General features: G+C 42.4%; 1 protein-coding gene across 1 annotated transcript in view; it reads right to left on the minus strand.

Annotated features, from left to right (window-relative positions):
- Positions 1-10,752: 10,752 nt before the first annotated feature.
- The window catches only part of LOC142259289 (uncharacterized), a 101,961-nt gene continuing 91,180 nt past the window's right edge, over positions 10,753-21,533 (minus strand). The window contains exon 5 of the mRNA XM_075331767.1: positions 10,753-13,070. Within this exon, the coding sequence (XP_075187882.1) occupies positions 11,806-13,070 (1,265 nt within the window). The 3' untranslated portion in view covers positions 10,753-11,805. The remainder of the gene's footprint in view (positions 13,071-21,533) is intronic.

Here is a 21,533-nt window from a genome sequence, read left to right on the forward strand (position 1 = left end):
GACAGCGAGACAGCAACAACTAATGTGCAGTGAGCAGGGAGCCAGCTTCTGCTGAGGCTGGTAACTAATGTAAACATCGGGTAACCAAGAAGCCCTGTCCTTGGTTACCCGATATTTACCTTTGATACCAGCCTCCGCCGCTCTCACTGTCAGTGCCGGCTCCTGCTCTGTGCACATGTAGCTGCAGCACACATCAGGTAATTAACCCGATGTGTGCTGTAACTAGGAGAGCAAGGAGCCAGCACTAAGCAGTGTGCGCTGCTCCCTGCTCTGTGCACATGTAGCTGCAGCACACATCAGGCAATTAACCTGATGTGTGCTGTAAGTAGGAGAGCAAGGAGCCAGCGCTCAGTGTGCGCTGCTCCCTGCTCTGTGCACATTTAGCTGCAGCACACATCGGGTTAATTAACCTGATGTGTGCTGTAACTAGGAGACTGGGGGCTGGTCACTGGTTGCTGGTGAGCTCACCAGCAACTCATGTAGCCACGCTCCAGCGATCCCTGCCAGGTCAGGTTGCTGGTGGGATCGCTGGAGCGTCGCAGTGTGACAGCTCACCAGCAACCTCCTAGCAACTTACCAGCGATCCCTATCGTTGTTGGGATCGCTGGTAAGTTGCTTAGTGTGACTGGACCTTTAGTGTGACGGTATCTTAAAACCAACTGTTTCTGATAAGGAATAGATTAGATATCAATCATCTTTCCAGGCAGTGAGGGAAGCTGCAGCTCCGCTGATATCCCTGGACTCCTGTCATCACAGAGTATGTGAGGGCTATAACACCAAATAAATCACTCGGTCACCAAGCTCAAGCACATAAAAGTTTTATTAATTTCACACCAAAAGAATAAGAAGCTCCTAATAAATTGTCATTAAGGAATTTGTGACTGAACAGCATCCAGGGTGTGAGGAAGAGGCCGGGCTGCTGTGCTGAGGTTGCCATGGTTACTCCTCACACACTATACCTGCTGCTGTAACATGGCAGTGGATCTGTGGTGCGGTACTTATACGATCCTCAGTGGAGGCTGTTCTGATTGAGACAACTGAAGAAATCCTCTTATCTACAGGAGGCTCCTTACCTGTGAGGAACCGGAGCAGACCTGTATCTTCTGAACGCCTGCGCTACCTCCAAATAAGTTATATAGATAACTAAAGAGTACTACATTAACATAAGTGGTACTGAACAACTTAAAGGAAATGCCTGGGGTTTGGAAAAATAATAAAACCACCTTAAATAGAAGAAACACTACACATAAAACAAATACCCCTCTTGTGCCTCATTAAAATGACAAAAGCAAGCAGTTAGGGGTACTTTACACGCTGCGACATCGCTAACGATTTATTGTCAGGGTCACGGTGTTTGTGACGCACATCCGGCGTCGTTAGCGACATCGCAGTGTGTGACACATACGAGCGACCTTCAACGATCGCAAAAGTGGTAAAAATTGTTGGTATTGGAGAGGTCGTCCAAACACCAAATATCGTCTGGTGAGTAACGATGTTGTTCGTCGTTCCTGCGGCATCACACATCGCTATGTGTGACACAGCAGGAGCGACGAACATCTCCTTACCTCCGTCCACCGGCAATGAGGAAGGAAGGAGGTAGGCGGCATGTTACAGCTGCTAATCTCTGCCCCTCCTCTGCTATTGGACGGCTGCCGTGTGACGTCGCTGTGACGCTGCACGAACCGCCCCCTTAGAAAGGAGGTGGTTCACAGACAACAGCGATGTCATTAGGTAGGTAAGTGCGTGTGACAGGTGTTAGCGATGTTGTGCGCCACGGGCAGCGATTTGCCCGTGACGCACAACCAACGGGGTCGGGTACGCTCGCTAGTGATATCGGTACCGATATCGCAGCATGTAAAGTACCCCTTACAAGCCTCTAATTTTGTAGGGCATAACCCTTCGGACCCTCCTGCACTTGCAAAATTTGGGCTCTCATCTAAGGCCTGTAAGGAAGTCTTGGTCCACGTCCACAGCATGTAAGGCAGATACTAAATCAATGACATTGGAACAGAAGTGCAGTCAACGCAAAACAGAAAAACCTGCTGTACTTACCCAAAACCAGGATTATAAGATACCCTGGAGACAAAATCCACCAAGAGGCTCAGTACAATCTCCTTCCAAGCCTACAACACCCCTGCCTCAGGAAATAGATATACAAAAACACAAGTCAGCGGCTGCAGATATAAAAGCTGTGGAGATCAAAATAGCTTCACCCTCCCATGAGGAAAATAATGATAGTGTTCAAATACAAAGAGAGGACCACTGGATGGGCTGTCATCTACAGGAGATAGCTCCTTTTCTTCCTGCAAGGGTAACTTCAGAAGAAGACAACAAATATACAAAACTAATTTATCACACTAATATATCTGATGCAGCTAACATAGAGGAACCCAAGACTAATAGGGAAATTTCCACCCCTTCACCAGTTGATGAATCTGAAGGAAATGCAACTGCATCTAACAGCTCTGAGAATCTTCAATTCACAAGAGACAGCTTTATGAGTTCAAAGGATTCCTTATGGGAAAATGACTGTCTATCATTAAGTAATATGCCTGCTTCTAACTCTCCAATCACCAGATCATATTTAATAAGGTTATGTAAAGCCTTTCAGGACAATATAGATAAACATCTTAAAAACATGAGCGATACAATTAAACGTACCATCAACCCAGACAAAGACTCCATTACGGATGACTCTAAAATACTAGATTGTGATGATGCCTACAGCCCAGATACCCATATTTCTGAATTGTCTGGTAAGGATTTTAATTCCCCTTCAAGCAATAGTACAAAAGACTGTAAATTATTGGATTGTGATGATACCTACTGCACAAACACACAGGTTTTAGAACTGTCTGCTGAAAATCATAATTACCCCTCAAGCAATTGTACAAAAGACGATGTCAACTCTCCGGACACTTATATATCAGGATTGTCTGCTGTGGATGGTCATTACCCTCCAAGCGATTGTACTGTGGATTCAATAATACTGGACTGTGATGATGCCGACTGCTCAGACACCCACATCACAGAACTATGTGCTAAGAAAATATTCAATGAAATGCTGGCCTCTATCAAACAAATATTTGCCTCACAGATTACAGATTTATCGACGGAAATCAATAATATCCAAAGGAAAACTGAAAATATGGATAATGCAATTCTGGTTATACAACAAGAAAAAGAAGATTTAAATAATTCCATCAATTTAATACGTACAGACATTTCAACTTTAAAAATGCAAAAGGCAAATTCTGAGGATTATGTTAGAAGAAAAAATCTGAAAATAAGAGGCGTTCCAGAATCGGTAATCTCAACTGACTTAAAATATTATCTTAAGACAATGACAAGCACACTGATACCAGATCTTTCAAATAACAAACTTGTGTCTGATGTCTATAGAATTCCAAAACCTTCTTACCTCCCCAAGGAGACCCCAAGGGATATAATCGTCACCTTCTCCTCTCTCTATGAAAGGAATAAATTACTGTCACTAACAAGAAACTCAATGAAGCTCCCAAGAACTTTCGACTTGATTTCATGATTCAAAAAACTTTGTAAGTCAACTTTACAAGCTAGGAAACTTTCTAAGGCTATGTGCGCACGCTGCGTTTTTTTGACACTGCGTTTTTGGCCGCTAAAAACGCACCCGCTGCAAAAACGCGCAAAAAACGCAGCGGTAAAAATGCATGCATTTTTACCGCGTTTTGCTGCGTTTTTGATATCTGCGTTTTTCTGCGTTTTTCCAATGCATTGCATGGGGGGAAAACGCTGGAAAGAACTGACATGTCCATTTTTTTAAGCTCAAAAACACAGCTTAAAAAAAAAGTTGTGTGTGGACAGCAAAAATGAAAACTCATAAGCTTTGCTGGGGAAGCAAGATCATGCAGTTTTGAGCCCAAAAACACACCCAAAAAATGCTGCGAAAAATGAACTGTGCGCACATAGCCTTAAGACTTCACAAAAGAACTTATCAACAGTGGAATAAAATATAAATGGTCACAGTCCGTAACTATCAAGCTATATTTAAACAACAAGTCCTTTGTTTCATCACCGGAGGAAGGATTTCAGTTACTTCAACGCTTTAACATAAACATTGATCAGAATGGCCATCATATCTGCTCCACTTGATTAAGAATTCTTTTTACATGGTCTCTGATCAGTTGTAGTCTGAAAATATGGATCTTGATCTTAGGAGTTTTTAACTGAAAAGAATACTAAATCTTTCAGCCCTACTGGATCTACCAGTTATAAGGCTACTTCTAGGATTACAATGGATACTCCACCACTAACTTTATACTTTGGAACTACTACTCTTTCTTGGAATATCCTTTAGTACTTCTTCATTTAATGGTGGACTAAGGTCCTTAATTCAGGAACTGTTCGTTTCACCTAAAGGCCGGACTCTCTTCCCCCAGAGTTGAGGTTTAATCTCGACCTGGGCAAGCGTAATAAACATTGTGAGCTAAATATTGCTTGATATGTATTACTAACCTGACTTTTTATCCCCTTCTAGCTGTTGACCTTTCTTCAAGGAATATATTATACTGTACTCTACCTTTAGAAAGTTATATTCAAGACTTTATATAATCCTCCGCTACTTACTCTACACATTAATATTTTGCACGACTTATCCAAAAACTGAATTATAATGTAATTGTAGATGTTTAGATGCTTGTCATCTTTCCCATTTTAAGGGATTTCCCTCTCCTTCCTGCTCTTTACCTCTTCCCTAATAAAGATTTCCTTCCCTGCCTTTCTCTTCCCTTCCTCACCTCCCTTATGTTTCAGATTCCTATGTGTTAAATGTTTATGTACAATATGAGTAAGTAACTAAGTTACTGGAAGCTTTTAATTGTTTTTATGGTAATGTACTGTATTGTATTGTACTGTATTGTATTGTATATACCCTTATGTTCAAATTATCCTATACAAATATTTTAAACACATATAGCAAAATCCTGGTGGTTGGTTCTCTTTAAGATTCCTTTCTCAAAAGCTTTTGTTATGAGGAGAGCATATTTTGTTTTAAATGTTGAAAAAGGATCCATAGTTGTAATCCCTTAGTGTATGGGGTCGGAGAGATTAATCTGAGCTTCCTTAAAGTCATCCCTGTTTTGCATGACTATTCCATCCCCCTTGTCTGCTAATAGTTACTTTATCTGAATCATTTAATAATGATATTAGGGCAACTTTTGTTTTTTATTTAGGTTATTTTGGGTATATGGGAGTGTAAATGTGATGCTTCCACCAGGGGGAGCCAGTACTGAGGCAGAATCTAGTGCTTCTAAGTGTAGTTAGGCGAAAGCCCATTAGAGGAATGATGCAATAGAATGGTCAATCAAGGCGAAAGTCAGTGCCAGGAAGTCACGTAGGTACAGAGTGATAAGCAGAGCTGGAGTCAAGTGAAAGCCAAGAGTTGGAAAGCCAGAAGGTATAGTCAGGAGCTGGAGGGGAGCAGAGCTGTAGTCAGATAGCAAACCGGGGTCGTAAACCGAGAGGACAAGTTAGTATAGAGGGAGTGGAGACGGGATAACAAAGCAGAGAGCGTGTTAGGGAGAAAGGTAGGTAAGACAAGACGGGAAGGACAAAGGTCAGGGAAAGGAGTACTAGGTAGTGGGTAGGATCAGAACAAACTCACAGGAACCAAAAGCGCACACTGCAGAGCAGGAACTATCACTGAAAACAGTTCCAAGATAAGGAAGCATGACCCCTGGAATGAGGCACAACAGAATAGGCTCCTCACATCAGATCAAACCCTGGAGAATAAAGACAGCAGGAAAACAAACACACATAATTGCTTTCCACAAGCAGAGTCATACGTGAATCATGATAGTAATTTTTCCGATTTTATTGAACTCTTCAAGCATCAAGTCGAGGAAAGTGTCCAAAAAATGACCTTAGCTTTCAAGGGGTAAAAGCTTGATTTTAGAAAAACATCAATATGTAATCCAGTGTCATATAGAAATTATAAAATCCATAAAGACTCAACAAGACCCCTATGCAGCTGACCCCCTCCTTTGGAAACAGGTAACTAAAAAGAATCCTCTAGCAGATGTAAGGCCAATTTCATCTTGAATGCACAAGAATGCAGAAAAGGACAGATGTATGACCGGTAGAGATAAGAGCAGCAGTTGAACAGAAAAATAGCAGAGAAATTAAAATCTTGTGTTTCTCCTTATAGAAAATATGAATTGACGTTTTATGAACTGCATCAATATAATAGATAGGAAAGTCATATTTTGAAATTTGTGATATAGTGGAGAACACAAAGCATCGTTCCGCATCTATGGGTGATGGCCGGGGTCCCGCCAATAGGATATCGGCCAGATAGGAGACATTGCATAGATATTTTTTATCTATCTATGAACAGATATAATCGTGATAGGAAAGATTATTGTAATATCTCCCACCTGGGACCTCCAGGGGCAAAGATATCAGAATGTTGGGACCCTCATAATTTTCTAAGACTTAGATACATCCTATAATTATCTGAAGTCCAGCCCTGTTATGAGTCACCAGTATGTGAGTGTAACTTGTGTTAATAAAAAGCTAATGCCAATTATGATCCTCGTTCAATGAAAGGAATATTGCCATGTAGGATTGCTCCACGTTCCATTGGAATCCTTCCCTCCATAAATCTGAAGCCAATTTTTGTGACCCAGGTTCAATAATTTTCTTTCGCTATTCCCTTTAATTTTATGTAATTGTATATACTGTATTGTTTTGTTCCCCTTTGTAATATCTTTTGTATATTTTATGAACACTGCTTACTTTTCCGATTAATTAGCTAAAATTTAATAGCTTCATTCCTCTTACTCTATATATTGCATTCCGAAGCCATACACTACCTGTAACATGTGTCCAATTGGCCTGTATAAGCGATTGGTGGTGGCAGCTAGCAGTAGTTCCTTTTGTTATTGTGGAGTTGGCAGTGACTGTATCAAGATGTAGATATATTCCATGAGATAGAAAAGGTTGTATATATACTATACCCTCACTGTGAGCTCCCCAATAATCGGCCTAGTAATGGAAACAGTCATGGCCTCTTCCGTTAAGCGTCGGTCAATTGCATAATTATCCTGACAATTGGGGGCAGCAGCGTGCTGTTTTGTATCAAACGTTTTTCTGTTTGGGGGACTATGGTTATCCATTGTGAAATTTAGGGGCTAAGTTACATATGAATGTGTGAAGGTCCATGAATAAAGAGTATTTATCTATGGTATTTGTGGGACAAATGAAGAGTATTATAGATAGCACAAAAGACTACATTTCCGAAAGTTAATAGCAAAATAAATAAAAAATTAGCACGATTATTATTGTCATTTAGCTGACATCATTTTTTTCCTTAGTTTAGCTAAATAGATGTTTTTCTGGCAGTCATTTAAATGGAATTTGTCACTGAGTTTTGCTATCTCATCTCAGAACAGCATGATGTAGGGGCAGAGACCCTGGTTTCAGCGATGTGTCACTTCCTTGGCTGCTTGCTGAAGTTTTGATAAACATCAGTTTTATCTGCTTAAGATCTACCAGTTCTTGAAATGCTGCTGTGTATAACCCCACCCACACCACTGATTGACAGCTGTGTACAATAAGCAAAGACAGAAAGCTGCCAATCATGGGTGGGGCAGGGCTATACAGATCTAATGGAGATCGACGATACATGGTAGAGGTTTACTAGTTCTCTAGTGATAATCCCCTAGTGGTAATACAGTGATTTTATTAAAACTACAGAAAGCAGCCCAGTAAATGACACTTCAGAGTCTCTCTCTGTCACAGCGTTTGGCTGCGTAAAATGCTCCCTGACTTTCTATTTTTACTGCTGTCTGAATTCATTGTACTAGGTATCTCCTCTGTTGGGTTTTCATTCTTTTCCCCGTTAGGACCTAAGGGAACTCTTCTTCCCTTCAGTTGCTAATAATCTGTATTTTCCCTTGGGTTTAAATAGTCTCATGTTCCCTGGACTTGTGCTGGTGATATTCAGTTCCTTCACAAGCTCTGGATGCAAGCAGGTGGCTTGCATGCATCAGTAGGATCTTTGTTGCTCTTTACTGAACTTTTTACTGAGTCGTCTAGAGATAAGTTGTTTGTTGTTTTCCCTTGTTCGTTATCCCTGTGTATCCTTTAGTGGTCAGTGGGGTTGACGAAAAGCTCATCCCATCCGTTCTCTATTTAGGGCTCAGATCAGGGTCAGCCTAGGGTCAGGTATGCCGCTTGGTGCATAGGTGTGGAATCTATCTAGGGTGGTGAGGGAACTCAGTGCCCAGTGGTAGGCTTAGTCAGGGGTCACCATCTCCCCCTTCCATAGGCACAGGGTTTCTCTTCCCTTTCGCCGTTCACTCGGTACTTCACCGAACCTAGCGTGACACTATTTTTACATTATTCTGATTATTGATTAAGTAGTAAACCAAATTCCATTAAATTCTCAAAACCTCAGCATAGGTATCATAAATGTTACTTGCTCTTCATCAAGAGATAGGCCCCTTTTCAGTTCTGGTCTCTTCTACACCCATAATCTAAACTGTAATAAAGGTTTGTGGGCAGAGATGAGTGAACCTGAATAGTAAAGTTCAGTGACTTTATACAAAAAAATCAGTGTTAAGGCCGCTTTACACGCTGCGACATCGCTAGCCAATGCTAGCGATGTCGAGCGTGATAGCACCCGCCCCCATCGCTACGGCAGCGTCACATGCACATACCAGCTCTGCGACGTCGCTGTGACCGGCGAACTGCCTCCTTTCTAAGGGGGCGGTTCGTTCAGCGTCACAGGGACGTCACAGTAGCGTCACCGAACCGCCGCCCAATGGAAGTGGAGGGGCGGAGATGAGCGGCCATAACATCCCGCCCACGTACTTCCTTCCTCATTGCGTGCGGCCGCAGGTAAGGTGAGGTTCCTCGTTCCTCCGGTGTCACACGTAGCGATGTGTGCTGCCACAGGAGCGACAAACTACTTCGTACACCGATCAGCAGCGATATTCGAGAATGGGGGGGCATGTCACCGATGAGCGATTTTGACCGTTTTTGCGACGATTCAAAATCGCTCATAACTGTCACATTCAAAGACCTCGCTAAAGCGACCGGATGTGCGTCACAAATTCCGTGACCCCAAAGAGATCGCTTGAGCGATGTCGCAGCGTGTAAAGCCTGCTTTAGAGTTCGGAGTTCGGGTGCTTTATGTATCCTAACCACTCGATCTAGCATCGGTGTGCTCAGGTAAACTCAGTGCTCGTCCTAGTGCGAGCTGCTTGCAGTGTGTGTGTGACTTTCACGGGGAGGTAAAAACATCGTTATAGGATGTATTGTGCACAAGGAAAAAACCCTCCCTCCCCTGGTAATAAATACTCTGTTAATGGCTGGATGCATGTGGACGGAGACCCAACTGCCCAATCAGTGACTTCTAACGGGGTTCAGGACAAGCCCGGTTCCTGAACTGAACTTTATCTAAAGTCCGACTGAAAAAGCCGAACCCGAACTTCAACGGGTCCGCTCATCTCTATTTGCGGGTAGCCCCACAAAAAAAACAATCCCTTTGGATATCAGACAGATAAAATCCTTCCAGTTTTTTTTATTACAACAATTATCTTTTGTAAAAGGGATCGCTTTTAAAACATAAAGGGCCCAATTTATGCGGGGGCCACTCTTGATGGATGAAGTGGTGCATGCCTCTTCATGAATCTGGAGCATTTGACGAGTGGCATGTGCCTCCTTGTACCATGCTAGAAATATTACTCCCATCAGGGACTGGAGTGAGATTTCTGGCATAGGGAACACCACAGCTCATCATGAATTTAAGGAGCTGTGGTGTCACGTTCTGTCCCACCCAAACTCTGCCAATTTTGGAGTGAAAATGGCAAAATCTGCCAAAATTTGAGAAATATGAATTGATTAAAATTTTTGTGACTTTTCAAAGCTTGTGTAACTTTTTTTGGCATAAAAGCTTTGATAAACTGGGACCAGAGTGTCTTAACAACTTCCACATATCTAGGATGCAGAATGCGATTCACTTCTTCCTTGTCACAGCTGGGAATAGAAGCTATACCAGCTGTATATTACAATACAAATGGAAAGGGAAAAGAATGCCCTATCACTAGGGAAAGGGGGAAGTGGTGACCCCTGGCAATAACCTGCAGCTCACCCTCACTGCCCTCACCAACCCTATACAGGTTCTGCACCTATCGCCGAGTAGGAATACCTCACCCTAGGCAAACCCTGATCTGGGCCCTAAGTAAGAATGGTAGGTATGAGCTCTTCGTCAACACCACTAATGCTAAGGGAGACAAAAGGAAACAATACAGGGGAGACACAAATCATACCACCTGAGCCCAGGTAGATAGCAAACGTCAAACACTTATCTTAGGAGTAGCTACCACAGAAGTCTGTGGAACAACAAGAGGAAACGACTGCTGCAAACCACAGCCAGGAACAACTATAAACCTCACCCAAAGCACCCCAGGGTGAGGATTATAAAGGAAGTCAGAGGCTCGCAACAGAGTAAAAACTGACAGTTTCCCAGAGTTATAGAGTCCGCTGCTGTACAAACAGAAAACTGTCAGTTAACAACACGTTCTGCAAATCTCTGGGATTTTCCAACATTTCTGCCATTGGATTCCAGCCGTGATAACTCTGTGACATCCCCTCACTATTTTTGTGCTAAATGCCTACAGCTCTGCCTCAACTTCTGAGGTTCTGAGGCAAAATCATAACATCTAAACAATAGAGAAAGACAGACATGACGAATATACATTTACCAGCATTTATTAACAAAACAAGTTTAGAAATGCAATTATATACAATATAATATACTTATGAGTTCCTATCTCCAATCTGGGACTGCGCTTTTTAGTAATTAAAGCAGTGGGAAACCTGAGATTAGTGAATTATCTAAATATAATCCAGTATCAAAACCTTTCACAAATGTTCATAAAGGCTCTCGAAATACCCAACTTAAGTTACTAGCAAAGTGGAGCTCGAATTTCCATTTTGTGGGATCTTAGTATGCAGGGCGGGATCCCACAAATCTCTGCGGCTGCTCTAAGCACGAGAAATTGCTCTCTCAACTAATCTAGCGTGGTCACATACTTTTTAAGGTTTTACTGAACTGCTTAAGAAGGATGCCACAGAGCTGGGGTCGTAGAGCTGACTCTTCCACTGTGAGTGATCACTGAGGGTTGTGGGATCTCACAACCTGAAAGTTCCTTTTGGGGACATTAGGAACACTTCCAAAAGTTTTGGTACTGGATTATTTTTTAAAAAATTCACTAATCTGTGGCTCTTCACCGTTTTAGTAAATAATAAAGGCAGGCACAGATTTGTTATAAGCATATTTAAATGGAAAGTCATCAAACACATTGCACTAGAAACTGGGGGATATTACCCTCGTAACAGTGTCAGCAGCAGAACCCCCCATAACAGTGCATCATGACCACATTCTTATGGTTTGAAAAATACGATAAGTTTAAAAAGAGAGAAAATGGTTCTTTCCCTCACCAATTCTTACTTGAACAATTGTAGCTGATTTTTGGATAAAACCCTTTGAATTATAGTACATTATGATGGTTTCTCCCATGTGACTCATCTGACAACAGAACCTGATTAATGTTGAAAAACATTTGACAAATTCTGAAAGCAAGAATGGCTGCTCCGCTCTGTTGGTTTTCTGATGGTCGGCAAGACTTGATTTACCAGTTAAACATTACAATTATTCACAACATGAAAAAGGTTCCTGCCCTGTGCGGCTTCTTAACATGTTTAACAAAATTTGATTTCTGAAAATTACATTTTCCACATTCAGAACATAAAAATGGTTTATTTTGTGTGATTTTTTTGATGGTCATCACGATATGATTTCCTAGTAAAACATTTACCACATTCTGAGCATGAAAACGGCTTTTCCCCTATGTGATTTGTCTGATGTCTAATAAGGTGTGATTTCCGAATAAAACATTTCCCACACTTTGAACATGAAAATGGCTTCTCCCCTGTGTGACTTTTCTGATGTCTAACAAGGTGTGATTTCTGAAGAAAACATTTCCCACACTCTGAACATGAAAATGGCTTTTCCCCGGTGTGACTTGTCTGATGTCTAACAAGGTGTGATTTCCGAATAAAACATTTCCCACACTCTGAACATGAAAATGGCTTCTCCCCTGTGTGACTTTTCTGATGTCTAACAAGCTCTGATTTCCGAATAAAACATTTTCCACACTCTGAACATGAAAATGGCTTCTCCCCTGTGTGAGATCTTTGATGCCAAAGAAGATATGATTTCCGAATAAAACATTTCCCACATTCTGAACATGAAAATGGCTTCTCCCCTGTGTGAGATCTTTGATGCACAAAAAGATCTGATTTCTGAATAAAACATTTCCCACACTCTGAACATGCCAATGGCTTCTCCACTGTGTGATTTTTCTGATGTCTAACAAGGTCTGATTTCTGAATAAAACATTTCCCACACTCTGAACATGAAAATGGCTTCTCCCCTGTGTGAGATCTTTGATGCCAAACAAGATATGATTTCCGAATAAAACATTTTCCACACTCTGAACATGAAAATGGCTTCTCCCCTGTGTGAGATCTTTGATGCCAAACAAGATATGATTTCCGAATAAAACATTTCCCACATTCTGAACATGAAAATGGCTTTTCTCCTGTGTGATTTTTCTGATGTCTAACAAGGTCTGATTTCTGAATAAAACATTTCCCACACTCTGAACATGAAAATGGCTTCTCCCCTGTGTGATTTTTCTGATGTCTAACAAGCTCTGATTTCCGAATAAAACATTTTCCACACTCTGAACATGTAAATGGCTTCTCCCCTGTGTGAGATCTTTGATGCCAAACAAGAGATGATTTCTGAATAAAATATTTCCCACATTCTGAACATGAAAATGGCTTCTCCCCTGTGTGAGATCTTTGATGCACAAAAAGATCTGATTTCTGAGTAAAACATTTCCCACACTCTGAACATGAAATTGGCTTCTCCCCTGTGTGACTTTTCTGATGTTTAACAAGGTTTATTTTCTGAATAAAACATTTTCCACACTCTGAACATGAAAATGGCTTCTCCCCTGTGTGGCTTTTCTGATGTCTAACAAGGTTTGATTTCCGCATAAAACATTTCCCACACTCTGAACATGAAAATAGTTTCTCCCTTGTAGGAGCCGTTTCATGTTCCACATCCTTTCTGTAACTTTTATTTTGCTTACAATTCTGTGATAAATCGTAATTTTGGACTTGTTTGAAAAGATCAGATGATAAAGCTTTCCGAGGAAGGACTGGAGGTATATCTGGGACAACAGCATGCTCTTCATATGTTTCATGTGTGGTAGTTTGATCATCTGTTTTAAATTCTGAAGATATATTTCCATGTGAACTCCTGATACAGTCATCTGTTAAAAACAAACACAATGTTATTATTTTTTAATTATATAATTTTGAAAGTACATTTATTTTTTTAAACCATATTATTAGAAATTAATTTAGGAAACAAATTATTCTGAATCTGTTTTCCAATTTCGAGATCTAAAGGGTACATTACACGCTGCAACATTGCTGGCGATGTCGAGTGCGATAGCACCCGCCCCCGTCGTTTGTGCAACTTTTGGTGATCGCTGCCGTAGCGAACATTATCGCTACGGCAGCTCCACACGCTTGTCAGCGACGTCGCTGTGACCGCCGAACAATCCCTCCCTCAAGGGGGAGGTGCGTTTGGCGTCAAAGCGACGTCACTGCGGCGTCACTAAGCGGTCGCCCAATAGAAGAGGAGGAGCGGAGATGAGCGGCCGGAACATGCCGCCCACCTCTGTCCTTCCTCATTGCCGGTGAACGCAGGTAAGGAGATGTTCGTCGCTCCTGCGGCGTCACACATAGCGATGTGTGGTGCCGCAGGAACGACGAACAACTTCGTACCTGCAGCAACAATATTAAGGAAAGGAGAGACGTGTCAACGATCACCGCTTTTGAACGATTTTGCGATCGTTGATCGTCGCTCCTTGGTGTCACACGCTGCGATGTCGCTACCGGCGCCGGATTTGCGTCACTAATGATGTGACCCCGACGATATATCAGTAGCAATGTCGCAGCGTGTAAAGCACCCTTTAGAGTTACATCTTCGTTAATTCGGATCTCCCATTCCTAGCACCAGTTCTCTGGAATGTGCTACAGTAAATATTCTGATTGATTGTCGCAATGTGACTGTAGGATAATAAGGGACAGGGAGCTCCTATACTTTCCCTCATGCTAGGAAACCGTAGGCTATCCCTAACCACTGGATTACCCCCGAACGTGGAAGGAAGGGGCAGGAGTATGATGGAAATAAAGATTAAGACAGACAGGAAAACCAAAATTCAGACACATTGCAAACTCACAGAACTAAACAGTGTGAGACTAAGGAGAAAAGCAAGAGCATTAAGGCAGAAACAAAAAGACAACAAGGGTTAACACCACAACTGCTCACAGCAATAATGCACAACAACCACTAGTTTGTACCACAACACCTCACCAGACCTGTATAGGTAAACTATAGCTGGCATTAATGGAATAGTCCAGCCAGCATATACAGAAGGGGAGCAAATGATACTGGCTCCACTACAGCATGTAATCAAATACATTAACAAGGAGCTCAGCAGATAATAACTCTTGCTAGTCTTACTAAGTATGTGGTTCGACGCCTGCGTCTCCCTGCACTGCTCACAAACATCATAGAAATTAGCAAGCAGAGTGCCAGAATCTGTAATTTCCACAGATCCTGATGCCACCATGACAGTTGGTGATGCCTGCAAGCATCTCGTTGTGACATTGATGCACAACATAGACAATTTCGGCCATGGCCTAGCAGAGCATGGTGCTGGTCACATAATCCAGGAGCTCTGACAACTTCAGGCGGTGAAGTGGCTCACACATCTTACCGGCAGTTCCTTCAGCGGTGAATCTTTCTCCAGGCACTCAGTATCACCCTGGGATCAGATGAGGCGGTCCAAAACCAGGCTCCGGAGCTCCCCCAGAAAGGTATCTGACTTCTTTGCCAGAGGCTCCGGGCTGGAGAGGATTTCTAAGATGGCTGCTGCCTCCCCTCATGCTGCAAAGTCTGCAGGGCCTGCACGCTCTGCTACTTCCTCTGTCTCAAGCAGAGGAAGCTCCATGGAGACTGCGGGCACTGTGGAAATGGTAAGCCTTGATAACCAGCCTGTCACAAAGGAGGAAATGAAATCCCTCTTTGCAGCTTTCAGGAAATCTATGCAAAATGATATAAAGAGCATGTTGGCAGAGCTGAAGGGGGAAGTTAGAGACATAGGGAACCGCAGAGATCATTTGGAGAACAAAATGGAGGAGTTAACAGGGTTCCACAATGCCCTGATACATGAGCATGAGGAGCTTAAAGCTGAAGTCTGCAAGTTAACATCTAAAATGCTGGACCTGGAGGACAGATCCAGGAGAAACAATGTTAGAATAAGAGGAATACCAGAAGAAGTACATGATAAAGATTTGCTCCCCCTGTTACAGGACTTTATTCAAGCTGTTGTGCCTGAATCAGAAGGGAGAGATATCTTAGTGTACCGGATCCACAGAATCCCTAAGCCTCAAGGACTTAACCCTTCGATTCCCAGAGATACTATTGCCTGCATTCACTTCTATAAATCAAAGGAGGCCTTCCTGCTTGGTTTAAAGAAGAAACCTTCCCTGCCAGACAGATTTGCTCGCCATTCGGTGTTCCCTGATCTCTCAGCTGGCACGTTTGCGAGGAGAGAATTCACCCCATTTACAAAGATTCTACGGGATAAAGGCACTATATATCGTTGGGGTTTCCCTATCAAGCTCATTGTCAGTAAAAATGGTAACACTCGGGTTTGCTTCTCTACTGCGCAACTTGGAAAAGTGTTTGAGGACTGGGATATTCCACCCCCTCCGCCATCTACCTTGGATAAAGATTCACCCCAAAACAGGAGAATTAACCCTGAATGGTTTAAAGCTTGAAGTTCCCATAACTTTCGCCTTTTGAGGTCGTGGTCTCCATTTTTCTGGATTTTTTTTTGGTTTCTACAGAGGGTGCTGGCTACTAAAGTTTGTGGCCGCATCCAGCCCACCTGCAGTTCCTGCCCCTCGAGCGTCTTTTTTTCGCTCTTACTGTTTTGAGTGCTTGTCAGTCCTTGTGTAGCTTCGTCATGTTATGTGAGGAGCAACTTGTTTCTCAGTTTTTCTTTAATTGTTATGTCATGTTATTTGTTGATGGGTCTTGCCTGTTTGTACCATTTCTTTCTGCAGGATTAATACTCCAAAGGAAGCAGATTCTCGGCTATTACAGCCACTTCTGGCCTTACATACCATGGGTTTAAAGGTATTGTCTCTAAATGTAAAGGGATTAAATTCTCCGCATAAAAGGTCATGGGTCTGGAAGGAGGTAAGAAAGGCGAGAAGTGATGTTTTGTGCATTCAAGAATCACATTTATTAGCCCAGGATAATGGTAGAATGAAAAATGTTAATTATCCTCATCAGTTTTTTGGCCAATAAGGTCCACAAAAGGGCAGGTGTAGGAATCCTCATTAAAAGCTCTGTAGCCTTCCAGCTTGAAAGGGTGGCGGGGGACATTGAGGGGAGATATGTTATTTTAATTGGTCTACTAAACAATGTGCAATTCACTATTGCTTCAGTGTACGCTCCCAATGTGGGCCAATTAAAATTCATACATAAATTTTTGGAGTCTTTTAGGGGAGTGGCAAAGGGTTCCTCGGTGATATGCGGAGACTTTAATGTCCCTATGTGTAAATCCCTAGATTGTTCCCACCAAGCCGCGGCCAGAAAAGAGATGGGCCACCTGATCCGTGAGTTTCGTTTTCATGATATATGGCGATATGCTCATGCAGGAGAGAGAGACTACTCTTTTCACTCCCTAAGGTTTAATACCTACTCTAGAATAGATTATATCTTAGTAGATGATTTGTTACTGTTGGGATGTGAAAAGGTTAACATTGGCCCCATTACGTGGTCAGACCATGCGCCCGTTATGTTAACAATTTCAGACGAGGGTCCTACCCGGTCTCCTTCCAAATGGAAACTGAATGATTATATTCTCACTAACCAAGATACCAGCGATGAAATCGCTCAGCAATTAAAATAATTTTTTGCCATTAATGATAATCAAATGGTCTCGGATGAAACTCTTTGGGCAACCCATAAGGCCTTTGCTAGAGGTGTCCTCATCAAAACTGCAGCAATGGAGAAAAGGAAAAGGTTAAAAGCATTTAATGATATTTTGTTTAAACTCCAGCTCCTAGAAAGGGCAAACAAGGCCCACCCCTCTGACATTTTCCTTGACTCTATTAGAGGTCTAAGAGATCAGCTGAGATCATTTATGCTGTATTCCTAAGAAAAAAAATCTAAAAAAGCTTAAATCCAAATTCTATAGCTTGGGTGATAGAGCCGGTAGGGTCCTAGCAAGTCATTTGAAGAAATGGGAGGCTCGGATGGCCATTCCCTTTTTGATTAAGCACGACGGGTCCAAAGTTTTAAACCCTACTCATATAGCTAGTGAGTTTAAAGAATACTATTCCCAACTATATAATCTCGTCAGATCCTAAAACACACCAGCCCACGAAGGGTGAAATTTCTTCTTTCCTTGCTAAACTAAATTTGCCCAAACTTTGACCCCATGGCTCTGGCTGCTCTTAATGCCCCCCTTCCTGAGGAGGAAGTAGTTTGGGCTATTAATTCCTTTAAGAGACTTTCTGCCCCCGGGCCAGATGGTTTTTCTACTTCTTACTACCGCCAGTTTGCGCACATCTTGGCTCCACTTTTGGTTAGAACGTTCTCACTATGGAGGGAATCATCTGATATCCAGTCTGAAAGCTAGGCTGCGACAATCACTACTATTCCTAAACCGGGGAAGCCTCTAACCTCTCCTGGTAACTTCAGACCTATCTCTCTTTTGAATTGTGATGTGAAGTTATATGCAAAAGTCTGGGCTAATAGACTCCTCTCAGGTTTGCCGGCCCTGGTCTCCCCTGACCAAGTGGGATTTGTCCCAGGGAGGCAGGCTATAGATGGCACTAGAAGAGTGATTGATTTGATGGATTTTCTTGAGTCCAGTGGTACCACCGGTGTATTCCTGTCTCTAGATGAGGAAAAAGCGTTTGACAGGGTACACTGGGACTATGTGGATGCCGTTTTGGACACATTTGGTTTCTCTGGTAATATAAAGGGTGCTATTATGGCCTTATACAAAAAAACAAATGCTTCGGTCTGTGCAGCAGGCTTCTATTCTGATAGATTTGACCTGACTAATGGGACCCGCCAGGGTTGCCCCCCTTCTCCTATAATTTTTGCTTTAGTCATGGAGCCCCTGGCGGAGTCCATTAGGCTCAACCCGGAAATCTCTGGAGTTAAAATAGGCCCTGTAGAACATAAGATCGGTGTATATGCAGACGATGTAATACTTTCTTGCACTGATAGTGAAAGATCATTGATAGGGATCAAAAAAGCTCCACTTGAATTTTCTAAGATTTCATATTACAAGCTAAACGAAGGAAAATTGGTTCTCTTCTCAGTTAATGTTCCACCATCTGTTAGAGATAAAATCTCCTCACTTGTCTCATATACTTGGGCCCAGGATGGCTTTTCGTACCTAGGACCAAGGATTTGTAAACTTTCCAATATTGTCAAACAGAATTTTAATACGCTGCTTGATTCCATTCGAAAGGACATAGACAATCAAATACATTTACCCCTTTCCTGGATGGCGCGCATTCAGATAGTTAAGATGATGTTCCTACCAAAAATTATTTATTTATTCCGCTGTCTTCCCTTGAGGTTCCCCAAGAGGTTTCTCTCTCTTCTGCAGGAAGTTGTGAGCAGATTTATTTGGGCAGGAAAGAAACCTAGGGTTGGTATGTCTACCTTATTTTATAGTTATTCACATGGTGGTCTAGGGGTCCTGAATTTTTATTTGTACCATAAAGTAGCAGTTCTAGAGGCGTTAAGTGATATGATGATTCTAGTACTCACAAATGGGTGCTTGTGGAGAAATAATTGACCCCGCGTGGTACTTTGAGATTTCTACTGGAGGCGCGAGTACTTAGTTCCTTTGCCCCCTCTCTTCCCCTGCAGACAATGAAAGTGGCATTTTCTTACTGGTCTGATCTGGTCTCTTCTCGTCAGGTGATTAAATTTGAGTCTATCTCCATTAGAGCCTTGGAGCTTCATGCGGATGGCCTCGTGTTAGGCAATTGGGTGATGAGTGGTATTATGGTCATGAAAGATATCCTCTTAATTCAGGAGTTGAAACCTTTCTCTGTCCTAATGGATGAATCTGGCCTTCACAGAAATAACTTCTACCAGTATCTGCAAATTCAGCATTTTTATAAATTCATGTGTATTTCCCTTATGCTGCCATAATGCTGTTTGCTCGCCAATACAGCATTTTTTTAGTTCCTCCTCCTCTCAAAAACACGGCCACTCGGTAGTATATAAAGTGTTTAATTCCCCCGGTAATGGTCCTAAACAAGCGTATATGAGGCGCTGGGAAAGGGGCTCTTGCTTTCTCCTCAACCCCAGACCAATGGTGGTCCGCTTCTGGCGACCTGCAGAAATATTCCTCCTGTATCAATCATCTTGAGCAGCTTAAGAAAGTTCACTTTGACTGGTACTACACCCTGCTGAAGATTTCTAAATTCCGTGGTGCCTATCCCCAATCCTGCTGGAAGGGCTACTCGGGTGTTTGATCCCTAAGGCACATGTGGTGGGATTGCCCGCTCATCCGGCCTTTTTGGGAAGAAGTGTCTAACATTATTACCTCAGTTACAGGCCTGGCTGGAAGTTTGAGCGGTCCGCTAGCGGTTTTGGGGATCGGTTTACATATATTCCCTGGCGATTTGAGACCAATTGTATCACACATTCTAATAGCAGCACGTATGTGTTTGGCAGACTACTGGAGAGAAATAACTATCCCCACTAAATTGGAAATTATCCAAAAAATCAATAAACATTACCGATACGAGCTCGTTCTGACCTCAGATCTGTTTACGAAAAATAAAATAAGGAATCGTTGGTCCCCCTGGGCGATGTCCAAATTCTTGTCCTTCCAGTCCTGACTGGTGGACCTGTAATCTTATTACCTATCATCCCTACCATTGCTTCCTATGTTGCAAATTGTATGCCCTAACCCTACTATGCAGAACCGGTGGTGGACCCGAGAAAGCACCCCTAGAGGTGCGAAACGGTACCGTCGTGCTCTGTGCCCCCTCACCTCCCCTATGTTGTCTCACCTGTTTGCATGAAGCAACATTAAAATTTTTCACACCACAGAGTGCTGCCGATCTTACTTTTTTAGATGCCAAATATTTAATGGGCTTGTCTGGGACTGTAACATTGATGGCCTATCCTTAGGCTTTGTAACCAAAGCAGGTAGCAGGGTCTTGCTGTCTGTGTAGATAAACATTAGGGCTCCAATTCATCAAGATCAGCGATGTACACTGAATATTGATGTCAGGGACTGGCATGAGATTTCTGGCATAGGGAACATCACAGTTTGTTATGAATTAGAGAAGCGGTGGCATCACACCCTTCTTCTGGCCAAGCTCTGCCCATTTTGGCAAAGCTGGTTAAAAGTGCCATGAAACCTCTAAAAGTTGAAAAGTTGCACAATTTATTTTTTGTAGAGTCATTTATTATTGACTGTAGAATGGCTATGATGTATCAATGTTTGGAATCAGCGGTACAAAAGGATGTTGATGAAATAGAGAATCATGACTGTAAGTCACTAGAGTGTTAATAAGTGATGAGAAAACCGTCCAATGTAAAAACAACAACGGTCATCGTAATCAAAGCAAACAAGAGACTATAACAATATAGCTCTGCAGTGCAGCCAGGCCAACCATCTGTCTTTATAAAATCCTTCTCCGGTCTTCTTTCCAAGCTTATTGAGCAATTCACTGGAGGCAAAAAGGGGGTCCCAATTTCATTGCAACATCCATGTCTTCCTTAGATGCATGACCTCTTTCATGAAGATATACGAATTTCATTAGGTATGGTACCAGAAGATGGTTAACAATGAATCCTGGGGTGTCCTTACATGACACAGGCATCTTTCCTAGTGCTTTACTGAAGTCCATGAGAGAGTCAGAAGTCGTTTGGCTAGTCATTGGTGTTTTAATGACCTCCACCAGCGTCATCATTGGTATTGGATTAAAGAAATGCGGCCCTCCGAACTAATCCTGCCTAGTTGTGGAGTTGGCTATGTCAGTTATTGGCAATGAGGAAGTGTTGCTGGCAAATATGGTGTGTTCTGGTGCAAATTTGTCCAGTGTCTTCATTAGTGCGTTTTTCACTTCCAAGTTTTCTATTATGGCTTCCAACACCAGATCATTGCTGTGCACCACGGCCGCTGGGTCTGTGCTTGTGCTGAAGTTTGAGAGGGTTTTGCTGATGAACTGTGGAGCAGCTCAGGCTTGTCTGCAAACATCTTCTTGGTGACCCTTTTCAAGCTGTCTTCAATACTTTTGGCAAACTTTTTCAAGATGTTATCAGTCTGGTCCACTAA

This window comes from Anomaloglossus baeobatrachus, assembly GCF_048569485.1.
Source record: "Anomaloglossus baeobatrachus isolate aAnoBae1 chromosome 5 unlocalized genomic scaffold, aAnoBae1.hap1 SUPER_5_unloc_6, whole genome shotgun sequence".
In the NCBI taxonomy this organism is placed as follows: Eukaryota; Metazoa; Chordata; class Amphibia; order Anura; family Aromobatidae; genus Anomaloglossus; species Anomaloglossus baeobatrachus.